Source organism: Oreochromis aureus, linkage group 7 (genome assembly GCF_013358895.1).
Source record: "Oreochromis aureus strain Israel breed Guangdong linkage group 7, ZZ_aureus, whole genome shotgun sequence".
Lineage (NCBI taxonomy): Eukaryota > Metazoa > Chordata > Actinopteri > Cichliformes > Cichlidae > Oreochromis > Oreochromis aureus.
The window spans coordinates 21,400,095-21,426,021 of record NC_052948.1 but is presented as its reverse complement, the minus strand read 5'-3'; the positions used below and the strand labels follow the sequence as shown (position 1 = coordinate 21,426,021).

General features: G+C 41.7%; 1 protein-coding gene across 1 annotated transcript in view; it reads right to left on the bottom strand.

Moving 5' to 3' along the window:
• The window catches only part of ptpn9a (protein tyrosine phosphatase non-receptor type 9a), a 28,693-nt gene extending 3,225 nt beyond the window's left edge, over positions 1-25,468 (bottom strand). Inside the window, exons 1-12 of the mRNA XM_031752829.2 lie at positions 24,868-25,468; positions 13,264-13,407; positions 7,597-7,686; positions 6,247-6,371; positions 5,750-5,855; positions 4,935-5,045; positions 3,923-4,239; positions 3,350-3,437; positions 3,001-3,070; positions 922-1,000; positions 677-827; positions 233-440 (exon numbers count right to left, since the gene is read on the bottom strand). Of these exons, the coding sequence (XP_031608689.1) occupies positions 233-440; positions 677-827; positions 922-1,000; positions 3,001-3,070; positions 3,350-3,437; positions 3,923-4,239; positions 4,935-5,045; positions 5,750-5,855; positions 6,247-6,371; positions 7,597-7,686; positions 13,264-13,407; positions 24,868-24,900 (1,522 nt within the window). The 5' untranslated portion in view covers positions 24,901-25,468. The remainder of the gene's footprint in view (positions 1-232; positions 441-676; positions 828-921; positions 1,001-3,000; positions 3,071-3,349; positions 3,438-3,922; positions 4,240-4,934; positions 5,046-5,749; positions 5,856-6,246; positions 6,372-7,596; positions 7,687-13,263; positions 13,408-24,867) is intronic.
• Between the last annotated feature and the right edge of the window lie 459 nt (positions 25,469-25,927).

The following is a 25,927-nucleotide window of genomic DNA, read 5'->3' as shown; positions in this document are numbered from 1 at the left end:
GTTGCTCCATCTAGCTCTGTATAATCTGTGAACCTGAGCTTTTGTATGACTAGATCATTAAAATAGTGGTAAAAACTGACAGGAACAACACTTGTGTTCAACCCAGCTGCAGCGACAACAAACATGTCAGTTTGACATCAACTTTGCTGTTGGGTGCAGTTTGTGAGGCACTGCACGGTGGGTATAAAATGGCCCGAAGCCCTAGAAGAAGGTTTTTATCCCTGCATCTCACCTGTTCTCCCAATCCCTGCACTACAGTGGACCACCATTGGCGGTCCCAGCGGATGGCCTGTCCACTGAGATCCCAGAGCCTTGACCATTTTTCTCTGTTGTCTCTTCACAGCTCCCAGGAAGTCAATCAGAGTCACTGCTGAGGTGGGGACGCCATAGTCGGGCCAGCTGAGGTACTGGAAATGACTCACTTGTCTCTGTTCACATGTCTGAATACACACAAATACAATTTTACAGGTTATACGCTTTATGATAAAAAAAATATGTACGACAGAAAATGCATTCTGCTTGTTGAAAACTGTCCAACTGAACCAGGGAGTGGAGTACTTTGAACATTTTGGGGAATGCAAAGAATATGAGGATATCAATCCCACTCAGTTACTGGTCCTTTTCAGGCAATGCCAGATTTTTTGGCCGCAACATTAAGCAAAATGTTTTTTCTCACCTCAGTGTTGTGCAGTTCAAGAGTGGTGTGGTTGTAGTGGGTGTGGCGGTCCACCCTCTGGTTCACTACTGCTATGTGGCCATAGACCTCCTGTCCACCTTCCTCCAGAGGCCAGTACTGCCCACACTTTCTCCGACTGCCTTCGTCGGTCCTGCGGCAGAGGGTCAGAACGTATTTGACAAAATTAACACCAATTCAACTTCTAAAAATCAAAACGGATACTTGTAGATCATCAACTCCATTACCTGGTTGTCATGACAATAACAAGGACATTTTGTTCCCAAACCATCCTCCAGAAATCACCGTAGGTCCTGTCTAGTGGTCCTGCACAATACAAACACCAAAGTCGAAGCAAATCAAAATTACAGTGAATAAAATTAAATAAAATTAAAATCTGATCCCGGCGTAATGAGTCATACTCATTTAACTGCATGGAGTAGCTCCTTAATGAGATGCATTAACCCACAATAAAGATGAACATTCAGCTCATTATGTACGACTGCCAAATAATTTTGTTCTTAGCAGTTGTTTCTGAATCACTGAATTACAGCAGTGACGTGTCATCAGAAATCAGGATGACATGATCATTTCTGAAAATAAACAGCCCAAGGTTAATCTGTTTATTTATTTATGGACACAAGCTTGAGTAAAATACCACAGATGTCTTCAGGTCATTAGTGTTACCGTTCTTCCCACTGATCTTACAAATGTTCCTAGAAGCCTAGGGATTCCTGTAGTGAGAGAAGAAATGTTGCACTGCAAGTAAAGTTTTGTGCAAGGTTGGGTGGTGAGTGCGTTTTGGTACATGTTGCAAAACCATCAGAAACTGTGGTCGTATCAGTGCATGAGTGATCATTCTCACTCCCGGCTGTTCCAATACAATTCTACCCGAACTACAGTGTTAAAAAGAAATTAAAGGAACACACTGAAAACAGATGAGATCTTAATGTGGAAAAAACAAAAACTCTGTACTGTGTTAGGAAGGAAAGGATGCCACATCATTGACTGGAAATGATAATCAATCTACAGAGGGCTGAATTCTAAGAAACCCTGGAAACAAGAAAAAAACAAAAAAAAAAAAAAAAAACACACAAAAAAAAAAAAAAAAAACAAAGGAAAAAAAGTGAAAAAGTTTCACTGCAGCACCTCAAAAGAGTACTCAGTAGTTTGTATGGCCTCCATGTGATTCTATGCATGCCTGATGACATCAGGGACCCACCACCAAACCAGTCACGGTGGATGATATTACAGGCAGCACAACATTCTCCCAGTCTTCTCCACACCCTTTCATGTTTGTCACATGTGTTCAGGGTGAACATGCCTCGATCTGTAAAAAGCACGGGGTGTGATGGACCTGCCAATTCTGGTATTCTGTGGTAAATGCCAATCGGGTTCCACGGTGCTAGGCACCTGTCAGGCTCTTATATCGCCCTCATGTCTGTTTCTGATTGTTTGGTCAGATGTTCACACCAGTGGCCTGTGTGAGGTCATTTTATAGCACGGAGGGGCAGATACCAGTTCTGCTGATGGGTTAAGGCCTTCTTCAGCCCTGTCCAGCTCTCCTAGAATATCTAGCCGTCTCCTGGAGTCATCTCCATGCTCTCGAGACTGTGCTTCTGGCAATGACACACACTGATGTGGAATCCTGGAGGAGCTCAACTACCTGTGCAACCTCTGTAGGGTTCAGGTATCACCTCATGTTACCAGTAGTGACACTGACATAATGCTTTGAGCAGTGCACATACCTCCTCCTAGTAACATTTTTCTCCTTGTATTTTTAAGTGTTTATATAAAACCTTACTCCAGAATAGTTCAATGTTGAGTTAAACTTTACATCATCTACAGTGTTAGCATGGCTGCAATGTAAATCAAATGACATGAACACTAAACACCCAAATTAGTTCTGCATAAATTCAACAGTGACACATTCTAGGTAGACCTACATTTAATCAGAAATCTGCAGTAACTTTCTTACTGTAGAGTAATTAGAAATACACTTTTGAAAGTATTAACTTCTGTTATTATAATATGTATTTTATTGGGCAACAAACTGTCCACCTCAGCTTACTGCCATTGTCCACTTATATGCTTCAGTTACATTTATTGCTATTTATGACACAGCAGTGGTAGTAACAGTGCCCATTTAGGCTGATGACCAAATGCCCTCATTTAAAAAGGTTCGCTTGTAGTCACACACTTATTTGGCTGTAGGTTCCACTTAACATTACTGATGATATCAGTTTAGCTCATTACAAGGACTGCAATGTTATGCCACTGGCATAACACTGCAAAACAGTCCCTTTAAATAAATGAACTTGTCGTACCTTGAGTACCAATGTAGGCATTCTTCTGTTTGTAGCCATCCATGAAACTTGCATTGATGTAGTCTGATCTCTGTGAGAGAAACAAAACTCGGTCACAAAAGGTCAACAGAATGCCAAACACATCATGTCAGTTCAATTGTTGGAGCATTAGAGACTTTAGAGGGGAAAATCCAACAGTTTGGTTGCAAGTTTGCTTCATAAGCTAGGTGGTAGGTGTCCAGCTGAGTACTGGGAGTGCAGTAGCCAGTTAGAAGTTTTAATCTTGACAGCTAAGAGTGACCATGAATGGAAGAGTGACCATGAATGGAACTGATCCAATGAAATGCACAATTTTTAAACCAGCATTTACCTCATTCTTTCTGGGTTTCAAACGGACTCTCGTCTGATCAAGGCACAACACGTCGCCGTAGCGATTCTTCTCCTGATTGTAGGCTGCTCTGTAGACAAAACAAAAGTTACTGCTGCCGCCTTTTGCGGCTTACAATTACAATAACAGTCGACACACACTGAACTAAAGTTTTGGTTTTCTGGTCATGTGCTACTTAGTTACATGTGACGTTGAAGTGAGGTCTATAATTTATGGAAGACTTGAAAACTAGAGGCAAGTATGCAAAATGAGGAAAAAGATGCAGTCACCAAGCACAGCTATACATTCCACTTTATAAATGCCAATAAGGAACAAAACAAAACATTCTGAAATTATTAGAAAGGTCATCTATTGACGTCAGGGTTAAAGGAAATGCTGTGGAATAGATTACATTACAATGCTACTAATTTTTGTCCCTCCCAGAATGCACGCTGCACCTACAGCATAAAAAGATTACAGGTATTAATAAACTAATCTTTCTGGCAGCTCTGCTCAGCCAGACAAAATCAGATTTTAAAGTGAGCACTGAATGTGCACCTGCTGCTCTAAACTCACTGTGCACAGTGGAAGGTTCCGGGTGGTGCTTCTTTGCGTAGCTCCTCATACTCCTGATGGATGCCCGAGCGCTGTAGCCTGCCGAGGTGCGTCAGCAGCTCCTGCGGGCGCATGGACTCTGGTCCGGGGACGTGAATGGAGGCATCTTCAAAGGGGATGCCCACCAATTCATCCACAGGGTCTATTCTGCCATTCTGGCCCGCCAGTAGCTGCTGGTTCCAGCTGTACGCGTCCAGAGGCAGCAGGCCACCAAGGTGCTGAGGGAGACAGTCTCTGGGGAGGTGCTGGCGCAGCTCGGCCATTTTTACCATCTGAACCTGGAGTTAGAAAAAACGTGGACTGAGATGGATTTGTTTTTACCCCCAAAGAAAACGGCATAAAAGGTCAAAGTCCCTCTGCCCGTGAGTTTGTCCTGTTAGCACTACAGTATCTTGAAAGCAGTCTACAATAACTGGATCTCATGTAGGGTTTTGTGCAGTTTACATAAATGCGAAAATGCTGCAGTCTTTCTACAGCTGGCATGCAAATACTTGTGTCATCTCACTCAGGAACCTGCCTATGTAAAACTGACTTCATGATATGGAACCAATAAAAAAACGAAATGCAACAGGATACCATTTGTTTTAAGCCTGCTTTATCTTAAATATCAGTTTTTCTCCTACTCTTGGCATAAAAATAAATAAATAAATAAATGAATAAATAAATCAATCCTGTGCACAGTGGCTCTTAAGAAATCAATGCTAATAAAATAATGACTGGTAATAATGTAGGAGGTATCCTGACTCCAGTGATTCAACATCTCAGGCATGTATGAGCCAGCAGGAGAAGCAGTTAAAGAATCTCATAATCACATGCTCAGTTGGTACACTGAATCACTCACTGCCTGCCATTTGAGGAGAAAAAAAAAAGAAAAAAAAAAAAAGAAGTTTTTGCCCTTCCCTTTCTTAATAAATTATTTAAAAAAAAAAAATGAAGCTGAAGAGCTACTTTGAGAAGTAATCAAAACATTTACCCTCTCCCTCAGTTTCTCCTTGAGAAGCAGGCTGAGCAGATTGTAGGGCACTCGAAACCACACCGGGGCCCCTACGATCAGCACCTTCTTCAGCCTGGCAGGGAACGCCCCCTGGTGGACAAAGACAGTAAATTACAGTAAACCAAATTCTTTGTTTAGAACTCACATTTTAAACTTTATGCTTATTATATTTATTAAAATATTGTAAATTAAGGGGCAACATCTCTTGTGTTTAGAGTGTAAACACAGGAGATGGTGCCAAGTTTATCTTATGGTACTTGTGCATCGAGGTATTAAGTACACAGTATGTGTACAGTATGTGACTGAGGACGACAGCTGCTCCAGAGAGATCAATATGTGGGCACAGAATACATCCCGCTGCTGCTGAGGTGACCACATAATAGTCTGCGTTATTGACTCCAGTGGACACACTTTAAACATGTAGCAGTATAACTCACTTAAATGCAGGCAACTGCAAAAATAAGTACCACTGCCACTGCATATGGATTAAGTAATACTTTAAAGGCTATCAACTCACACAGTGAGCCACTCATTTGCTTTTTTGGACATTTACTTAAATCCTGGAAGACAAAACATTTATAAATAAATCAGATTACTACTTTCTAAGATGGAAATAAATGTGCAGTTAGCCGTTACTCTAGCCCTGGAAAGGAATGAAGACTTTCAGCTCCTTTAGATCAATGACAGTAGTGTTTACACCTGGTCCTGTGAATAATCCGAGCATGTGCATCTCATTTTTGGAGAAACTTAATGTTTACAGCACCTATTCACTATACTGCACTGAAATCCCAAACCTTGAGCAAGTTGAGAATCTTCTTGCTGAGGTCCAGCTCAAAGTTTGTGTAGTTGGAGCCTGCCATGTCATAGATGAACACTAAGCCATTCCTCTGAGTCTCGAAGCTGTGACACAAAAACAAAAAGGAAAAATCGGGTTTTTGATATCTTAATTAGGTCATTTAACTACTACCCTGTGCTGTCAAGAGGAATTTATTCCCCACATGGATAAATGTCATTTTGGGGAATTTTAAAGACTTAAACTTAAGTTCCAGTAAGACTGTCTTTTCATGTACAAAATTTGATTCATAGGATTCCTTCAAAGAAAAGAAACTTTCACTGAAATAAAGCGAGTGATGTGTTTGGTAAGATGTTTAAAGGCTACAATGCCAGACTATGCAGTATTTCAAGGAAAAACAAATGCCCAGTACTTTACCAGACACACTCTCACCAAAAATTCAAAACAAAATGTGACCGCTTTGTTGCAGCTTCATTCACTGAAAACCACGTTCCTCACCTTTCCACAGCCCGATCCAGGAGGTAGAAGAGGGCCTGAAGCACAACATGGTTGCCCGTCTTGTTGGGGTGATGCAGTTTGGCTGTGTACAAGGCGATGGAGGCCCCTGAAGGGTCTCGTACACTCTGAAAATACACAAGCACACAATACTGGCAGGTTATCATTCAGCAGAGCAAAAGCCGTTTGTCGCAATTTTCCAGGCAACTGCTGCCCCCCGTACTGAATTGAGGATTGTTTATTAGTACTGGGTTCATTCTGTATTGTTTATTGTGGAGTTATAAGCAAGGCGGCGGAAAATAAGCAAGATGGACATGCACACATAGAAATACCAGCCTTTTTCTAGCCATCTTTATATCTAGCATTCAAGTTTCTCAAATGCATGAATTATGATGCCATTCTTAGAAACTGTGTGGTTTCTGAAGGAGTTTACTAGAGCTAAGTGTGACAACAACACCCAAACAGAAGTGCAAAAATGAAGAATGGAAAAAGAAAAATGACCACGGGGGGGCACTTAGGTTCACATGCTGGCTGCTGGCAGGTTGCCAGCTCAGAGAAAGGGCTGTCAACAGTTCAACAGAATGAACAATTGTTGTCATTACTGATGCCGCAGGTCTTGGATCTCTTCATTTTCGTCCTGGGGTAGAGACAGAATGCATTTTCTGAGCCAAAGCTGAACTGTGCTGTGAATGGGGGTGTCCGAAAAACCGAGGCTCTTCACTCGAGTGGAGCTGGTGACCAGAGATCCTCCGGAAAAAGCTCCTTTGTAAGTAAATAAGCCTGTATTCTCTGGCACGAGGGCTAAAAATACACCAGACAGGATGTGAAGCCCGCTGCCGAGGCTGGAGAACTCCGACGTCAGGCGAGAGGATGTGCAGCATCAATGCCACTGTGGCACGTCAGCGGGGAAGGAAAAAAGGGAAATGCGGGGAAATGGGAATGTGTGCGCGCGCGCGTGTGATTGCATGTGTGTGCGGTGGAAGTCGGCATCTTTAACGGTCACAATATGGCTGACGAAAGGCCAAATTTATCTCGCACAGGAAACGCACTTGGAACATCAACAAACAGCCCGCACCCCAAAAAGCGCATCAGGATGAGGGCTTAGCTTTTGAACGTTCAATCTAAGGAATGAAGTAAAGTCATTGTTATTGTTGTTAACGCAGCAGCATTAGAAACCTGATGAAAAGACACACACATACACACTAAACGTCACTGGAATCACTGGGATGAGGTACGTTATAGAAATTGACTAAACATATACATGCACAATATTAATAAACAACATTTCCACGTGGGCACGTTACACCTTGAATTAATCTAAAAATGTGGAGGATATTTCAGGAAGGCACTTACCAACACAGTGAACTTTCCACTGAGCAGCTCGGACCGCAGAGGCTCCTCCTGAGGCTGAAGTCTGACAATTCCTTCTTTAAGACGCGTTTCCTGAAGAAAACAGATCACAGCAGGTGAAGGCAAGCTGTGGGGCAGCTCCAACAGGCCGTCACTTTGAGGTGAATTCCTTTCTGAACAATAGTGAATCACCTGCCTGGCTTTCCTGCCGGGAGGATTCCTCTCCCCCTTCCACTTTCTGTGGAAAGTCTTAAACTTCAGCTTGGGCGTGTCATTTCAATTCTAGTTGATCTTACAGACTTATTGTGAACAATGTTAAACTAGAGATACTTTGAGTTCCCGCTCTTGAAACTGGCCAAATTAAAAAGCCTCCTTTAGTTTTAAATGAAGCTTTTCTACAAGTTGACGGGAACTGCTGCAGCACACCGATTTCTCTGCAACCCTTTTATTCCTTTTAAGACTGTAAGCACTCGGGTCTTAATGGTAACGGATGTACAGATTCAGACTTCACTAGACTGCCATTACTCCATGAAATACGTCAGAAGGAAACTGTAGAGTTACATATTAGAACACTCCCTTTCCACAAAAAGCATTCTTGGTTAAACCGTACAGCTTTCCTGAAGTGCTTACTTGCCACTCTAAAGATGATTGAAGATTTATTTATAATTATTTATATAGCACCAACAAAAACAGTTGCTTCATGGGCTTTATACTTTAAGGTAAACACTAATTATACAGAGAAAATCCCAACAATCAGACAAACCTCTATGAGCAAGCACTTGGCAACAGTGGGAAGGAAAAACTCCCTTTTAACAGAAGAAACCTCCAACAGAGCCAGACTCAGGGAGGGGCGGCCATCTGCCATGACTTATCCAGCTCCAACTATATAATTTATCAAAAGGGAAAGTTTTAAAGCCCAATCTTAAAAGTAGAGAGAGTCTCTTCCCCAAATGGGTCTGAAATCTGAAGGCTCTGCATCCCTGTCTACTTTTAAATATTCCAGGGACCACAAGTAAGCCTGCAGTGTGAGAATGAAGTGCTCTATTGGGGTGATATGGTGCTATGTCTTTAAGATAAGATGGAGCCTGATTATTCAAAACCTTGCATGTGAGAAGGTTTGTTTTGTTTTTTTAATTTCAATGCGCCATTGAAGAAAAGCCAATATGGGAGAATTATGCTGTCTCTGCTCCCTGTCAGTACTCCCACTACAGCACTTTGGATCAAATGAAGGCTTTTTAGGACAGCTTGATAAAATTAATTATAATAGTTAAAGTGAAGCGAAGTCCCGTTTAAAACTGGCAGTATAGTATACTAGTATACTCGCACGTCCACATACAATAACTATAGCTGCCAATGTTTCTTTCTGACTTTGTCCTTACAAAATAAAGTAACAGCTGCTCCAATAATTTAAAAAGGGACATGAAACACTACACATGGCTAATATGCACCATCGAGCCTTGCTCTCAAAAACTGACATAGAAGCAACACTGTAAAGCTGGATTTAAGAAATAAGTGCGTAAAGTCTCAAAAACATGTTTAGCGCCATCTTCTGTCAGTACGGAATGTGACGTCATGTGGTTGGTTGGGTCTAATAGACTTAGCTAACATAAACTAATGTTAGCCAACTAGTGGCGGAATTAAGAAAATGATGACACTAAAACTAAAAATCAGCCTAAGGGGGATCACTTTTGTTCTGTTCCTGGCTAAGACAATGAGTTTTATGTTAAAAAACCAAGTATATACTGTCTATTTTCACTGTGTCTCTTTAGCAGTAATTGGCTGTTCGGCTAGCTGTTAGTCGTAATGTTAGGGTTTTTCAATGAGGACTGTGTGGACGAGAGCCTTCTCTGTGGTTTCACGATTTTTTCATGTTTTATCAAGGAAGTGGAGTAATCTGAGATGCTCTGATATTCTGAATGAATCCCGTCACATGTCTTGACAAAACTGATGCTCACCAGCCTCCTTAATGTAACACTTGGCTAGCTTATCTGAAGTTGGTCTACTTGTGGTTAAATAGCTTTTAGTAAAAATCGATACGCATGTTTCTTTAAGAGAATATCGTACCAATTTTGCACTCGGTCATATAACAATCTGTGGCCTCAGACCGTAAACACAGGGTGATCTGCGAGGCGAAATTTTTTTTTTTTTTTTTTTTTTTAAGCGGATACTTGCAAGATGCTACATTTTCTATGACCCACAACTATTAAAGTTTATAGATAGCAGCCCTGACAGCAAAAAGTATGTCGTGTCCCCATATTTAACCCCCTGCTCATAACCTGCATGCTGCAATGCATTTCTTGTTTATTATTTAACATCATCACAGGGAAAAACATGTTTTTGTACGTTTTAAAATCTCACAGTAGCATCTCAATGCAAAATGGGAAATGAACAAGTGGCAAATCGATCCTTGAGGTTTATCATGTGCCACATTCGCGGCACTAAACCAGGTTAGATTCTTCATTTTATGGCAACACTTAAAGCCGACCTCTCATTTCTCTAACCCTCCAAACAAACAGCGCACTGGAAACTTTCCCTCCAAGCCCCCTCCCTTCCCCCATTCTCCTAACGAATGACTTGTCCCCAGCCTCGTCCTGGTGCTGACGCAGCATTAAGCTGTGTTAAATGAGCTGCAGCGTGGCAGGGGAGACTAATCCTTCTTAAAGTCACACCGAAGGCGGTCATGAGCGAGCCAGCTACTCACTGGTGAAAGCTACCTTGATGACTGAAATGACTTTACAAGAAAAGGACGGTGCCAACAATCATGGAGAAGTTAGAATTTGTGTGAAACTTGCCTGGCAACTTTTTGTTTGTCGATTTGATAAATGCCATTCTGCATGTTCATATTTGGAGTAGTATTGACATTTAGAGGGTAAAAAAAAAAAACAACAACCCCAAAACAAAACCACTGGTAGTTATTACTGGCTAAGAGGGGGAGGTCCTGGTTATGCCATTCTCCAGATGCCATTTTCAGATCATTAAGTAAATGATAAGACCTGCAGTAGGACCTGAAGCCCTGAAGGTTTCACCTTTATCAGTTTCTGGCTTGATAGCAATTTCACCAGCTGTCCTTTCTGTGACACGTAGTCAACGGACATCTTTGCCCTCACATTCTCACTCACCTAATCCTTTTCTCATTTTGCCTCACTCTCTGGTGATCTCTCGATATACCCGCACCAGAAGATTATACAGCCAGCATGCTACAGATATACAGTATGTTTTAAACTTTTTTCACTGCATTTCTCCCCAGGGAGGTGGCTAAGAGCACAACAAGCAAACAGGAAGCAAAAAAGGAGAAGATCAGCCATGTCTATTTGACATGAATAGCTGTCATTTGCCTTTTATGCTTCAAAAAGGCTCCAAAATACAAGAGACAAGATCACCCCCACCCCACCCCCACAAAGTAAACTTTAAAAAAGTCACGTGCCATCTATTTCACTTGACCTCTAACACAAAGTAGTTACATCCAGCACTATTTTTGTGTTAACATGGTTTAGCATGTACGCCCAACATGTGAAACTTCATGTTCCTCCTTTAGACAGACTTCATAACCTCAGCTGACCAAACCAGCCCCTATTTTGATTCGCAACAAGCTTTCTGGAAAGCTTGAAAAGCCTGAATACCGCTTCTCGAAATATCCCCCGATGTAAAATTTAAAAAAAAATTAAAAAATAAAATAAATGCGTGAGTTGGTGTATGTGTCAGGCCCCGAGGTTTCTGATGCATCTGCTCAGGCGATCTCTTGCTTGGCAACAGCCTCTTAGGAAATATGCTCAATGAAAAGGGGCCTTGTGCTGCCATTTCTGGGCACGGTGAAGACACCCCACACTTGTCAACCTGTTTATTTCATCTTGGGTTTTCATTTGAGTTCACAGACAGATCAGCTGATAGACTGAGAAGGACGCTTGTTAACTGCGGCAGATTTGATAAAAACTACACAGAAACCCAGAATATAGCACTAAGTGCACATGTTATTTGGAACAAGTCAGTAAACTGTAGTTATACGTCAGAAGCAACGTGTTACAGATTCATAACAGTCTGCTGCTCTCAGTTAGAAATCTAAATTTAGAGCAGCTAATAACTGGAAACCATCTTTTCACCAAAACAACTGCAATAAGCTTGAGATGAGTCAGGGCTTCAATTTTTTTCCCTCCTTTAAAGGAGCTAAACCTAACGCAGGGGGCTTGTTTGGTTGCAGTTGACCCTGGCTGACGGAGGCGCAGCGTCACATATGACATCACTGTCACTAAGGTGTTCTTTCACCTGCTCATGACCTTAAGCAAAGCAGAGGAGCAGCCTTATAAAAACAGCACCCATCTGCACAGCCCACAGTGACAACACTAATCTAATCTCTGCTTTTGGCTGATCTCACCATTATACCATAAGGATGTGTGTTCCCCCCCCCCCCCCTTTTCAAATGTGGGATAAATTAGTTTCAGGATTTTTTCTTTATTTTTTTTAAATATACCCTCACTTTGAGATTTTTGAGTAGTCAAAGTGAGAATTAACTTGCCAACCACTTAAATTGTGTTTAGTTTGCCCAGTGTTTTCAGTTTCTCTTAAATTCAAAACTATTTTGTTCTAAACCTGAATCTCAAATGTATTTATAAAATTTCAGGTGAGATCTGGGGAAGTTTTTTTTTTTTTGTTTTTAATATTGCTGGGAGGGAGAGAAAAAGGGAAAAAAAAAACCCCACTTATACTGAATGTTATCTACTGAGTTTAGGTGTTTTGAGCTCTAGCCACTCCCATGTGTGTGAGACACAGCAAACCCAGGTGAAATGAAAGATAACATTGTTCTAGACTTGACGTCCGGGCTTGGTTATGTAAATGAAATCAAAACCCTGCCAGGACAAAGCCAAGAACAGCCTTGTATCAATGCACCCGTTTAACAAGCTTAAACATACATGGCAGGTATGTTTTACACAACCGTAGCACTGTTGATACTGAACTGTTCTGAATTGCATGTAGGACCTGTTTAAACACTATGTACTAAAAAAACCAAACAAAAAAAAAAAAAAAAAAAAAAAAAAAAAAAAAAAAAACTTCCAGCTTCATATTCAGTGTATCCTCAGATTTAATGGGGACTTGTAAACTTAGCTGTAGGCTGAAATTACAGTAGACTCCCCTCTTTAACTGAAGGTGGTGAATCCACAGCAGCAGAGTGAGGACAGAGGAAAGGGCTGATAATGACTGATGTGAGTTTTTCATTGTATTCTTATGTCAGCATTATTATTTTATTTATTATTTAAGTTTAAAAAAAAAAAAAAAAGTGTTCCACTGGGACACTTTCTGTTACAGACTTTAAACAATAGCTCTGTGGCGATGAAACTGTATTCCAATTCTGTAATGTTGGGAAAAAAAAAAAAAAAACCCCACACAATTTCCATTTGTATTCTGGGAAAATTAGAAAGCAGAATAGAAATGTAAAGATCATATGCATACTTCCACATTTGCATGATCATTGTAATATTAGCACATGGCAGATTTTCCCTGGTGTTGTGGAAGCTTGATTAAAAGCTCACATAAATCATTTCATGTTAGCGTGGGAAAAAAAAAAAAAAAAAAAGCCCCGCTAGGATGGAAAACTGCGGTTTTAGGTCGCTGAGCTGTTGACCTTGAACATTTGTTCCAGAGTGCTGCAGCAGCATCATCGTCTCCCGACGCCCTTACCCTGTAACTGTGGAACAGCTCGATGGCTCGGAGGACGTCAAACTTGCGAGCCATGAGGAACTTGACGGCCAATTCCCTGGACAGCGGAGACACTCCATGCTGACTGGTCCACTTGTTGATTTCCTCCAGAAACTGCCTGGTAGCCTGAAACACACACAGATGTTGTCAGAAAACTCTGCTGTCCCAAAATCTGAGGGTCAAGCAGGAAGGAAGTGAAACTGGGGGTTTGAACTTGATACATCCTCAAAGGAAATGCTATCTACGGCCCCAGAGATTATTTGATGCAATGTTATGGCCTGCTGCAGTGGGGGACATGCTGCTGTATATCCTTGAGAATGAAGTAAAGAATGTAGCGACAAGCAGAAAGAAGATGCAGTAAACATTTACACCAAAATGAACACAAAGGTGGAGTGACACATGCAAATGGACACATGTACATTACGGGGAGACATTTGTTGCTCGAAATAAAACTCGCAGCCTGAAGCATGAGCGGGGGAAGATAACCGAATCCTGCAAACTGGTGTTTATGACATGAAGCTTCTTTAATGACAAGGCTGCACAGACTTTTAATAGTACTTGGCAGTGAAGTTACTTGTCTGGCTGTGGAGCACCAGCTTTAAAAAAAACAAAACAAAACAAAAACCCCCCAAAAAGCCGTGTGTCCTGAGCTTGCTCGAACTGAAAGGTGCGTTTGCCTTCTTCAAAGAAATGGAACTGCGTGTCAGCATTATTCTTTCAAGAGAAGATGATTAATTGGCCATCAAACTCTGCATCTGAGGTGAAGATGATAATTGGTTTCTTAGGAAATCTGGCTGCAAGTACAGGAAAGAACCTCTAATGGACCGAAACAGAATGGCAAGAAGCGTGAAAACAACAACTGATGTTATGATTACTGGGGGTTATCTGGCATTAATGCCCAATATTTGCTCCTTTTGTGGTCTCCGCTAACAGTAAGGGAAACATCTGGCTCTTTAGCTCCCAAACGCTCCATATTTTCATTAGCCTTTTGTTAACTTTGTCTATGTGCCACATGGTGCTGAGCAGGTACAACCAGCTGAAAACTGCTGCAGCCAAAAATGACACCATGAGTGATGAAAATGAGCCAAAATGCGAACGCTGCATGCTCCAACTCCATAAAGCTCTGCACAGCTGAAGGGAACTGCAAACTCACGGCACTCCTCTGTGGGATAGTCACATGTGATACCTATAAATATGTTTTTATAACTTCCTTAAGTAACAAAGTTCTCTCCCTTTTAAATTGTGTGCTTTCAGCATTGTGATACCTTTAATGTCTTGCTGGCTTCATGCTGCACTTGTAATTTAGAAAAATGTGTTTAACTTCGAGGCCTTCAACTCATCTTGGAAGTAACTTCTGCATTTAGCCTGCAGTCATTCAGGGGCTTCCTGCCTCTCCCCTCTTATTATATACACTCCCTCAGCACCCCCCCACCTCCCACTCTCTGCGTTAGCGAGTCAGCACCAAGTGAATCCTTCAAAAAGGCGACAGGAGGAGGCAATGAAAGCTCACGCTTTCAGAAAACACAGGGTTCCGCTTCTCTGCTCAGGCACGGCAGCAGTGGGGCACGCTCGGGAGACAGGAAGTCAAGTTCAGGGAATCCGCGGCTCTTCAGGAATACAGAACGATCCCTGATGAGCGCCGAGCCTGAAGACAGGATGCCACTGTCTCCCCTCGCCAGAGCCGGTGCTTTCAAAAGCAGGAGGGCCTGCAGCTTCTGCTCTGTTCAAGAGCCCTTAGCATGCAAGGGATGAGGGATGATTGCACCTGACAGGGCTGAGGCCTGTTGACATCCGATTCTCATGGGAGAAAAAAAGAAAAAAAAAAGAAAAAAGAAAATGTGGAAGGGAAGCGGGGGAGGGTATGAGGTTTTCACTGTAGAGAAGTAGAGAAGATACAATGTATCATAAAATGTGGGAATGGCCAACAGAGAACAGCAAGGAAAATAAAAATCCTTGAATGAGCCATTAAGATAAACCTGCTGCAATACTTGAATGTATGTACTTCACGGGATTTTCTTCTGAGCAGCTGAGGAAAAGCTGCTGACGAAAAATTACTGCAAACTCATTAATGTATCCCGCACAGAGATGCAAACAAAAAGGGGCCATTAAGGGTCCATTCCTTAAATGTTTGCCCCGCCACATGCCTGCCTGGAATTCCTGCCATGGAAAAGTGACGACCGTGTCTGCAGATTTCTCTTGTGAATCCAGTGCCAGATTCCAAACAACCGGGTCTAGCGTTTAGAGAGATGGAAAACAAACAAACAAAACAACAACAAAAATCTGTCCATTATTGGTCCAACAACCAGAAAAACAAGCGAAACCAAAAAGGTCCTGTTTTGGACCACGGAGCTGGGCCCAGTTTACCCAGCGCCCTTCACAGATCTGTGCGATACACAAGCAGTGGACTTTGGACTAGTTTGTTTTGTTAGATATACCTCCTTCATTAAAATATACTGGAAATATTTGCAGGGAAAACTGCCTTAAATCTACTCAGCGAGAACAAGAAAAAATACAATCTAGCATACTCGTGATGCGCAAGTGGGCTTGACGGGCGTAGTGCTCAGTCAAAGCAAACGCATTTGTTGCAAGTTTAAAGAAAATGATCCAGATTTATAACATTTATTGGCTTCTTCCTCTGGTCTCCACCTCTCCAGCACATTTCATGACATTCAACGTTGGATGTTTTCTTTCCTTTGGCTCCGAGTACAGCCATTTCCTAATATTACAAAATTCTAGTCTACAAATCTAAAAGTACAACAGGTATTTAATATGGCCCTTGTGCTCTTTGTTGTTGCTGCAATGCTAAGCGTTTGCGCTCTTTTGTTGGCCAAAGACAACTTCCTGTCAGATTACCTTCAGGTACACTCAGGTTTCCAAAAACTTCAGCGGTCTGACAGCTGCTCTTAGCCTTTTAAGGACAGCCTGCCAACTCCAGGTGGTGACCCTGTGTTCCCGTAGAAGCCAGTCTTGTTTGGCTTTTCTGTACTAGGGGCCATATCCGCCAAGAGTGGAATTTGAGGATGAACCAGTTTGTTTTCATGATAGCGCACCGGATTGCTGTGGAAGACTCACTGCGGAGGAGTGACTTATTCAATTCCTGGAGGATGCATAAATATTTGTCTGACTTGCCCCACTTCTGAAATAACTGGAGATTTTCTTTTTTCCTTGAAGTTCAATTATTACAAAAAAAAAAAAAAAAAAAAAAAAAAAAAAAAACCCACACACCACTTGATTCCAGCTTATGTGTCCTCCCATAGCCAGAGGGGTTTCTGTGAGCACAGAATGAGTTTGTATCTGGTCACAAGTCATCCTGACTGCAGAGAGAAACATTTTCTGGCCTGATGTTACATAATCCTGTTTTTGTTGTGAGTGTTGTTCGCTGGTTGTGGCGGACGATGACAGACAATAACTAATTGATCAGATTTGCTGTGGTTGCGACCTGCTGTGTTGGGAGTTAACAGATGAAGTTGTGATTGATTATTAGCGCTAAAAGCAAAGATCCACTTGTACAAACATGTTACAACACCCCACCCTAAAGGGGTCACTGCTACAGGAAATCACTACAGGAAGATGGCTGCTATAGGGAGAAATGGGCTATAATCAGCAGCAGTCAGGAGTTAACAGATTCAAGACAGTAATGAACCATGATATCACTATCACACCTTTATAATGCTGCAGCATTGCATTCATTTAGTCAGCATTTCCACTTTGACAATTGAAGTTGATTAACATACATCCTCCTCTACACTCCTATTTTCTGTGTGATCCAAATGTCATGCCACTCGATTATTATTACGGTACATTCCCCTACATTCATTGACAACCTTTATTCTATGCTGCTTCAACCCATGTTGTTCTAAGACTAAGGGCTCCTGCCACAACTCCCCACCGTGCTACTAGCATGCATGTTGGAAAAGTAGTTCATCAATAATGACTAAATAATCTTGCAATTTGTCTCCAAGGAACAACGTCATGGTAAGCTGCAATTACCATCCAATATTGCTATACTTTTTATGTCAAGGTAACTCCCGGGTGACTATTTTGAGCAACAATGTTGCCAATCAGTTATTGTGATTACTTTCTATTCATTTTTGTGAATAAAACATCTCCATCACATCTTCCTTGTGTCTGAGTTAAGATCCATGTGCAAAGGTCTTGTTCTGTCCAGTCATCAGTAGAAAAACAGTATTTAGTAAACTAGGATCAAAAACTTTTAACTGGACAGAAAAACAAAGCACTGTTTGCATAAACTTTGTCTGATGAGGGTCTGAGGCCCAACGCATCATGTTATAAGTAAAACAAGTCAATTCTTTCTGTGCATGTTTACTTAAAATAAGCTTACAGTAAACAATAATATTTGCTCCATATTGATATAATGGCATCAGAAAGTTGGTGCAGATTTCTCGACTGCGCAACCATTATGTGAAGGTGCTCAATTGGATTGAGATCTGGTGATTGTGGAGGTCACCGGAGTACAGTGTCACATTCAAGATCCAAGTTTTGTCACATGCTCTGTTATCCTGCTGAAAGCAGCCATCAAGAGATGGGGGAAGGACATGGTCAGCAACAAAATCTAGGTAACTTAAGGTGTATAACGGATGCTCAGTTGCCATTAAGAGGTCTAAAGTGTGTCAGGAAAATATCCCTCACACTATTATACAACCAGCCTAATACAAGGGAGATGGCTCCATGTTTTCATATTCTTTATGCAAAATTTTTCCAATTTTTTATCGTTAAACTTTGAAGTAGATGATACTTGTTCACCAATGTTTAAACATGTTGTGGGTTCAGAGATGCTCTTCTGCACACCGTGGATGTAACAAGTGGTTATCAGACAAGCCAACTCACCCTCACCTCAAATTTCTTCTGTTGTCCAATTAGCCTCAGTTTCCCCTTTCTTAACTGACAGTTGTGACGCCCACGTGGTCCCCTGCCACTGTAGCCATCTGCTCCAACGTTCAATATGTTGTGGCTTCAGACATGCTCTTCTGCACACCTCTTGTTGTAACAAGTGGTTATTGAGTCACTGTTGCCTTCCCATCAGCTTAGTATTTTCAGACCATTCTCGGCATCTCCCCCCACTTCTCTTCCGCATACTGATGCTCACTTTCAACTGCAACAGGTTCTTACTGATCAGTTCTTCATGCCTAAAATGCACCGAGTTGCTGCCATATGGCTGATTAGAAACTCTCATTAACCAGCAGTTAAATGGTACATAATGAAGCACCTGATTAATGTGCAAACTAGAATTTTCACATGTACCACAATGCTTGGTTATAAGAACTGGTCCTGAATGTCTCAGTACTGACAACAATCAGTCCACTGTATTCATAATCCGAGAAGGATCCATGGTGACTGTATCAGTGTGTCAGCTTATATTTTATGGAAGGATTACCGAAAACAGTGCTGCAGGGGTGTGTGCAGTGTCATGGTTACACTTTGATCCTAGGAACAAGGATGATGCATTTCTTCATATCCCCCCCTCCCCCACGGGATTCATGGCTGCCCTTCACATGGTTTTTCCAGCGTCTATTTGATTACAGATGCCATGCTAATCTATTTACAAATGTAGGACTGCTGTTGCCAAGCGGCTTCGATTCACTTCACTGAGTCCCATTTGGCACGAGTCAATACCAAAACAGGAAGTCAATAACGTCACTATCTCCCTATTCCCACTTTCCCTCACTCTGCTGCTTCCGGGGAGTAGACTCTACTCAACACACACACACACACACACACACACACACACTCTGTAACTCAAAGTCCCCCCGAGTCTAGTGGAAATACTTTTAACAGCTGCCTTTAGAATGAAGTACCACTACACCAGTGTATACTCCCAAGAGAGCAACCAAACCACACAATACACACACCCCACACCCCCACCAGGCTGTAGATGTAATGAGGGCGTCCGGTACCCTAGCAGGGGCCCTGGCTCACACAGGAAATGGAGTAGGCAGATAAGGAGCTTTCTGCTGGCCAGATGATGAGGAGTTGGTGGAAAGAGAAAGCACGAGCATGACTGGCACCGAGTAGTAGTATATATGAGAAATCGAGCTTCTGCAAACTCATTGTTATTCCACCACAGTAACTGCACTGCTCTGCTGACGCCGGATTTTGAAATAACTGGGTACGCTTAACAGCGAGATAACTTCAACTGGTAATGTTTAAACCAGAAGCTGATGAAATCTTACATAATCTAATACAACAGCCGTACATAAACCCCCATCTTCATGAATGAGTTAGACTGGTGTTGATTCAACTTGAATTTATTTTTAGAGGCAGCAGTCTGTGGTGCTTTTTTTTTTTTTTTTTTTTTTTTAACTGAATTATATTGAGAAATGTCCTCTACTATCTCGAGTATCATCAGTAGGGCTGTGCGATATGACCAAAATCTCAAGAATTCTATCGTCCCGATAACGATATAAATCACAAAAATGTAACATTTTCTGTAAATTATGTGAATCTCGGGCAGCTCGACTTGCGGGAAGTGTTTCCAGCTGCGCGTCATGTAGCTGGAGTCGAGTATTTTAACAGATGCATGACACTATACATTTTTAGACATAAGTGGTAACGGCCGCCGTTTTCTTTGTATTTATTACACGGCGTGCTGCGAAGAAAAGCCTGTTCTAACGTTTGAGTCTAAGGATTATTTTTTTAGCACCTGGCGGCTCTTTTGCTTCTCATCCGTAAATAATCTGCTCTTTCACGTGATTGAGTTTATTTTGAAAAGTCTCAACAGGATCTTGAGCTTTATTGTGAAAGGTTTATGTGGAACATAAACAAGCGGACACGCGATGGTGTTACCGTCGTTGTTGCTAACCACAACGTTGTCATGCGCTCGTCCGTCCGTAGTGTGGTTATATTAAATATAAGAGAGAGAGAAATTAAGAAATTAAAATAGCCACTACAGTGACCATCAAAACGATGAAAAAAAATATTGCCGTAAACAGTTTATTTTGCGACACCACGAAACAAACGATAGCATAATAGGAAACGATAGACGTTTTTATATCGTCATCCGATATATATCGTTATATCGAACAGCCCTAATCATCAGTGACATCAATGAGGTGGAAAAATACCAGAAACTGTACGACAACCATAGAGGATCAAACACTGATTTCTGAGAACAGATGGCTATGCTAACTTTATATTTAAACCCCCCCCAAAAAACAACTACTAATCTTTAAATGTAAAGAAATGTGGAATGCATTCGTTTGCAAATCATTTAAACTCTGTGCTTACAAAGACAGTTTTTGGTCTTTGCATTTCATGATGCATGAAATATCTGGACTGCAGGCAGGCCACTTTAGCAACCAGTCTTACTACTCAACCGTACAGCTGCAATATGTGCAGAATGTGAATGGCATTACAGTTCTTGAGTAGACAAAGCAGTCCCAGAAAGAAGGGAAAACCTGTGTGGCAGTAAATGTTTAAAAACCTGTTTATTACATTCATGTCGCCTTCACAGATATCCAAGTTACCCATGTCAGCGGTCATTGCAGGCTGTATGTTGACAAATTATCCAGATAGCAGCATTGCAGCATCCATGACTTCCAAATCAAAATTCCAAATTTTCATTCATCCACGACAGTTTTTCACTTTGACCTCAGTCCATCTTTTATGAGCCGGGATCCTGAGAAGCTGATAGCATTTCTGGATCTCTCACATTGTGTTTTAACTCACATTTGTGAATGCAGTTTTTGGTACTGGTTTTTGTAACTCTCCCATAGCCCACGCAGAAATTTTTTTTTTTTTTTTTTAACTCAGAAGAGCATTTGTTTTTAAATGCAGAGCTGCCCCAGGGCCCAAAAAAGAAAAATCAGGGCCAATAAATATTGGGTTTTGGCCTCGTGTGCAGGGATTTCTCTGGATTCTCTGAATCTGTTAATGATACCATGTACCACAGATAATGAAAAGCCTAAACTTTAACTAGGATGTTTCTCAAACTGTTGCCCATGCGGTCTTTTGCAGAGCACTGAGCCTCTTCCCATCTTTACTTCTGACTGAAAAGCCTCACAGGGATGTTCTTTTTATACCCAATCATATTACAAACTAACCTAATTATTTCTGAGATGTTCCGCCAGATTCCTCCCTTCCTCCCCCCGCAGTACACAGACTTTACAGTCTTTCGTGGCCCCAGTCTCAGTTTATCTGATCATTCATCTCGGTGCTATTTTCAATTACATTTCTATTTACATTTTTACACATGCTATTTTTTCCTGGAAACAGCCAATACTGAATAGCACATCACAAACACATACTGAACTGCACAACTGTCATGTAGGGCATATTGTACAGTTGCTTTGTATATTAAGTAGGGCTGAAAATGCCTATGCATTAGTGCTGCTCTATACTGCATATTTAGGCAAACTGTATAGGGGAGAGCAATGCGTCATGATTTATGAGATGAGTCACATTTAATTTGAAAAACTCAGTGGTCATTAAAATGTGTTCAAATTCATTGATTTACTGTGATCACTTTCCATGATAATTAGCCAACACAACACACCTTTCCATGCATTTTGAAACTGGGTCTTTGGAGTCCTGGACTGTAAATGTGCCCGTCTCTAAAGGACTTTGGGTCAAATTCTGTTTAATTGTGCGACCCGGTATAAATAAAATAGATGTAACAGTCAACACCAAAAGGGTCAGACATCCATTTCCAAAAAATAAAACAACTGATAATAAGAATAATTCAGAATGGATAATCACAGATTTTAATATAATACACCAGTTTTAGGGCGGGCACTTTAGTTATCAAATCTGAGGCAGAGGCTCACTCATGTTAAGCAAACTTTTCAAAAAAAAAAAAAGTTAAATAACAGTTTGTGAGGAGAAAGAAGAAACATGCACGACACTGGTTCAGTGTCTTAACCACATAGAGGAAGTCAACCAAATCATCAGGCACTTAAAGTAGCATTTTTCAATACAGAAAGTGGAAAATCCTTTCTGTATGCTAGAGCATATAGTTAGGGCTGGATCAGGTGACCCTGAATCCTCCCTTTGTTATGCTGCAATAGGTGTAGGCTGCTGGGGGATTCCCATGATGCATTGAGTATTTCTTCTTCAGTCACTTTTCTCCCACACTATGTGTTAACAGACCTCTCTCCATTGAATCATTACTTGTTATTAATCTCTGGCTCTCTTCCACAGCATGTGTTTTGTCCCATCTTCCTCCCCTCACCCCAGCCGGTCACGGCAGATAGCCTCCCTTCTCTGAGCCTGGTTCTGCTGGAGCTTTCTTCCTTCCCACTGTCACCAAAGTGCTTGCTCATAGGGAGTCATGACAGTTGTAAGGTCTACCTTACAATATAAAGCACCCTGAGGTGACTGCTGTGATTTCGTGCTGTATAAATAAAACTGGGAAAACCCCACTTCTGATCCTGTTCAAGCCATGTTTAGAGCTAAATGAATCCTGTCAAATGCTGCTATACATATCAATAAATATGTTCTTTAGAGCGTCTACTGACATTTTTAAGTATGCACACAAAGCTTCCATTAAATGCATGTAAAATTATCCATCCATCCATTCTCTTTCACTTATACTTATTAGGGTTGTGGGGAGGCTGGAGTCTATCCCAGCTGCCATAGGGCGAATGGTGGGCTACACCCTGGACGAGTTGCCAGACTGTCACATGACTAAAAGACAGACAACCATTCAGACCTATGAGCAGTTTAGAATCACCACTTAACATAACCCCACTGACTGCATGTGTTTACACTGTGGGAGGAAGCCAGAGTACTTGGAGAGAACCCACCTAGACACTGAGTCAGAAAAAAAATCATTATCAAAGAATATGGGCAAAACAGAAGCAACACTCCCTTTATAATTTTGTTGACCTTGACTACAAGTCCACTCTTGCCCATTTGTTTTCCTCTATGCTGTCTTCATTGTGCTCGCTTCTGTTCTCTTCAACTTTGTGCTGTTATCCAAAAGTTAAATTGTAACAGTGAAGCAGAACTTACAAACCAATAAAAGGCATAAACTGATCCTCATTTATAACAATATTCAGACTAACTACAGGCTGCTACTGGACGTAAACTTCCTTTCGACTTGCTCTCACCTGGATCTGGAGCTGTACTGTAGACAAACAATGAAGCGCAGAACCGGAATAGAAATCTTTAACAAACTAAAAAGTGCACAAATAAAGTACATCAGCTCTTTTGCTGGTATATCACTAGTTGCCAGCAGACTAGTGGCTCGAAAAGCTAAAATTAGTGAATAATCTCTGGTGATTTAGGCTACATTAGCTAAAGTTTTTGACACCATTTAGTTTTTCAATCTGCATCACTGATTAGTGTCATGAAATTACCTCTGCATATTCTTAGTCAAGTCTTATCTAGAGTATTAATGACAAACCACACTGCTGAAGCAGCAACGCCTCTGTGAGAGACTGAATCATCATGGCACCAACAACACTGGGCAGTTTTCTTTAGGGATGCCTGAGCACCCCTAAAAAGGGTCTGAACTCCCCAATGTAAGATACCGATACCAGCATCGGCATCGATATTTCGATCTGCCCACCTCTACCATCCATGCATAATTCTACTACTACACTTTGTTTTATAGCTAGGTCTGTAAAGGATTTCCATCCTCATATGATTAAATACTTGAAATCACAGGAATATTCAACTCAAAAATCACAAGTCAAAAAAGAGCAAACAAGTAAATCTTCACACTTGAGGACCTGTTCAGACATTACCTCAATAAACAAACAAAAACAAAGGCTGGCTGCTTATTTGTCCATCATCTAAGGGATTTATCAAGCAAATCCTTCTGCTCCAATAATCAAGAGTCTCATCATTCCTAGAATAAACGCTCCGTTCTTCGGGCTCAGAGTTCTTGAAGCCTAGAATGAGCCAATAGGCCAATTCCTGTTCTTGGAATAGTTTTCTCAGAATTCTCTCACTTCTCACTACTTCCAAGCCTCGAAGTAGAAAAACAGGCCAATAATATCGAAAACGATATGATGACTTAAAGCTGGTGTTTAAGAGTGTGGAGACAGAGTTTGCACGCCTATTTTTACTTAAAGCAAACAACAAAGTACTCAAATATTTGAGAGAAATTCCTCCATCCTTAACTTAGGAAGTGCGGCGATATGTGCGTTAAAATGTGCTCGGATGGCACGGCATGAGCATGCAGGACTCTTTACGCTGAGCCAAGTTTCTACTGTGTACATTTTGTCAAAGACCGGCCAGCGTTTCCGACTCTCGCGGCCAAGCAGTTTCCCGTCAATATCACCGTGTTTAACTACGACACACGAAACAAACATGCCCCCCCTTCCCTTCCATTTTCTGGGGGGGCGATAAAGACAAGCTCGGCCTGTGCTGCAGCCCATCAGCTCAGCCGCTGACAGTGATGCAACGAGAGCAGTAATGCGCCAGAAATCGATACAATATTTCCGCTCTGCATTCAGGACCGTTTCGGAGCACAGCCACCATTTGCGCACTCTCAGTACACAGGGCAAAAAAAAAAAAGCCTCCAGGTAGAGTCTCGAGACTGAAAGATTTTTATTTATTTATTTTTAGCCAACATAACCCAGAAACGAAGAAGTGGAAAAGACACGGACTCTCTGGGCCTACCTGCTCTTCCTCCGCTGATAAAGTAGCTGCCATGATTCCCGTCAAATCTTTGACCACTTCTTTTTTTTGTTTCCTTCCCGACACTGCTCCGTTTCATACAGCAGAGGATGGCGGTGATGTCGGTGTGTCTGTCCCTCGTGTGAAAAAAACGGGGTTTGGAGGAGGAGGTGGAGGAGAGGGGTTGTCCCTCTCGCTCACAAACTTGAAGGCATCTAAAAACGCCACAGTTTTTAGCCGAGTGTGTTCGCTCCTGATACCGCCTGCGATCGCGAAGCACGCGGGCCAATTAGCATAAATCTACCAGTCTACAAACTCGAGCGAGCCGCTGATGTGTCAGATTTCACCGAGAAGGAAATTAGAAATGGAAAAGGGAAGGAGGAAAAAAAAAAAAAAGCACGGCGCTCGGAACAGCTTAGAGGAGGACTCGCTTCATTCAGCTCGGGTTCAGACCGTGTTGTGCAGCTCCTCCGCCTAACTTAGCATACGTCGGACTGCGGCTGCCCGCTGCCTCCTCCATGCCATGTATCGCAAGTTTTGGGGCTGTGAACCTCGCCTTTATGCTGTGAGACGGTGACACGCGCACGACCCTGAGCACCGCGAGAGACCGCAGGCTTTTCTCTCTGCGTATCGCTGCGCCCCCCCCTGGTCGAGAACATGACGAAAGCACACTGACCTCCGCCTTCATTCATAAAAATAGAAAACTAACAAGGGAAAAACGCCACTCTTAACATGGTTAAACCTAAATGGATGCTTTATTTGAAAAAGAACACGTGAAGAGTGCGTTCAGTGATATGTATTATTATATTATGTTTCCTGTAAGTACAAAATTTGACCTCAGTTAATCTCAATTTAGCTAATTAAGTGAGTAGTTTTGACTAGGGAGGCTATATTTCAAGTGAAATCTATAGTTTTTCAGCATTTATCCTAAAGCAACTGGAACTTTCTATTTTTATAATACTACTACTAATTCTAACAACTTTGAATGAACATTTAATGTTTTCTAGAGTTGAGCGGATGAATCCGAATATTTATAGTATCAATAGCAATGCTGGCGTTACTT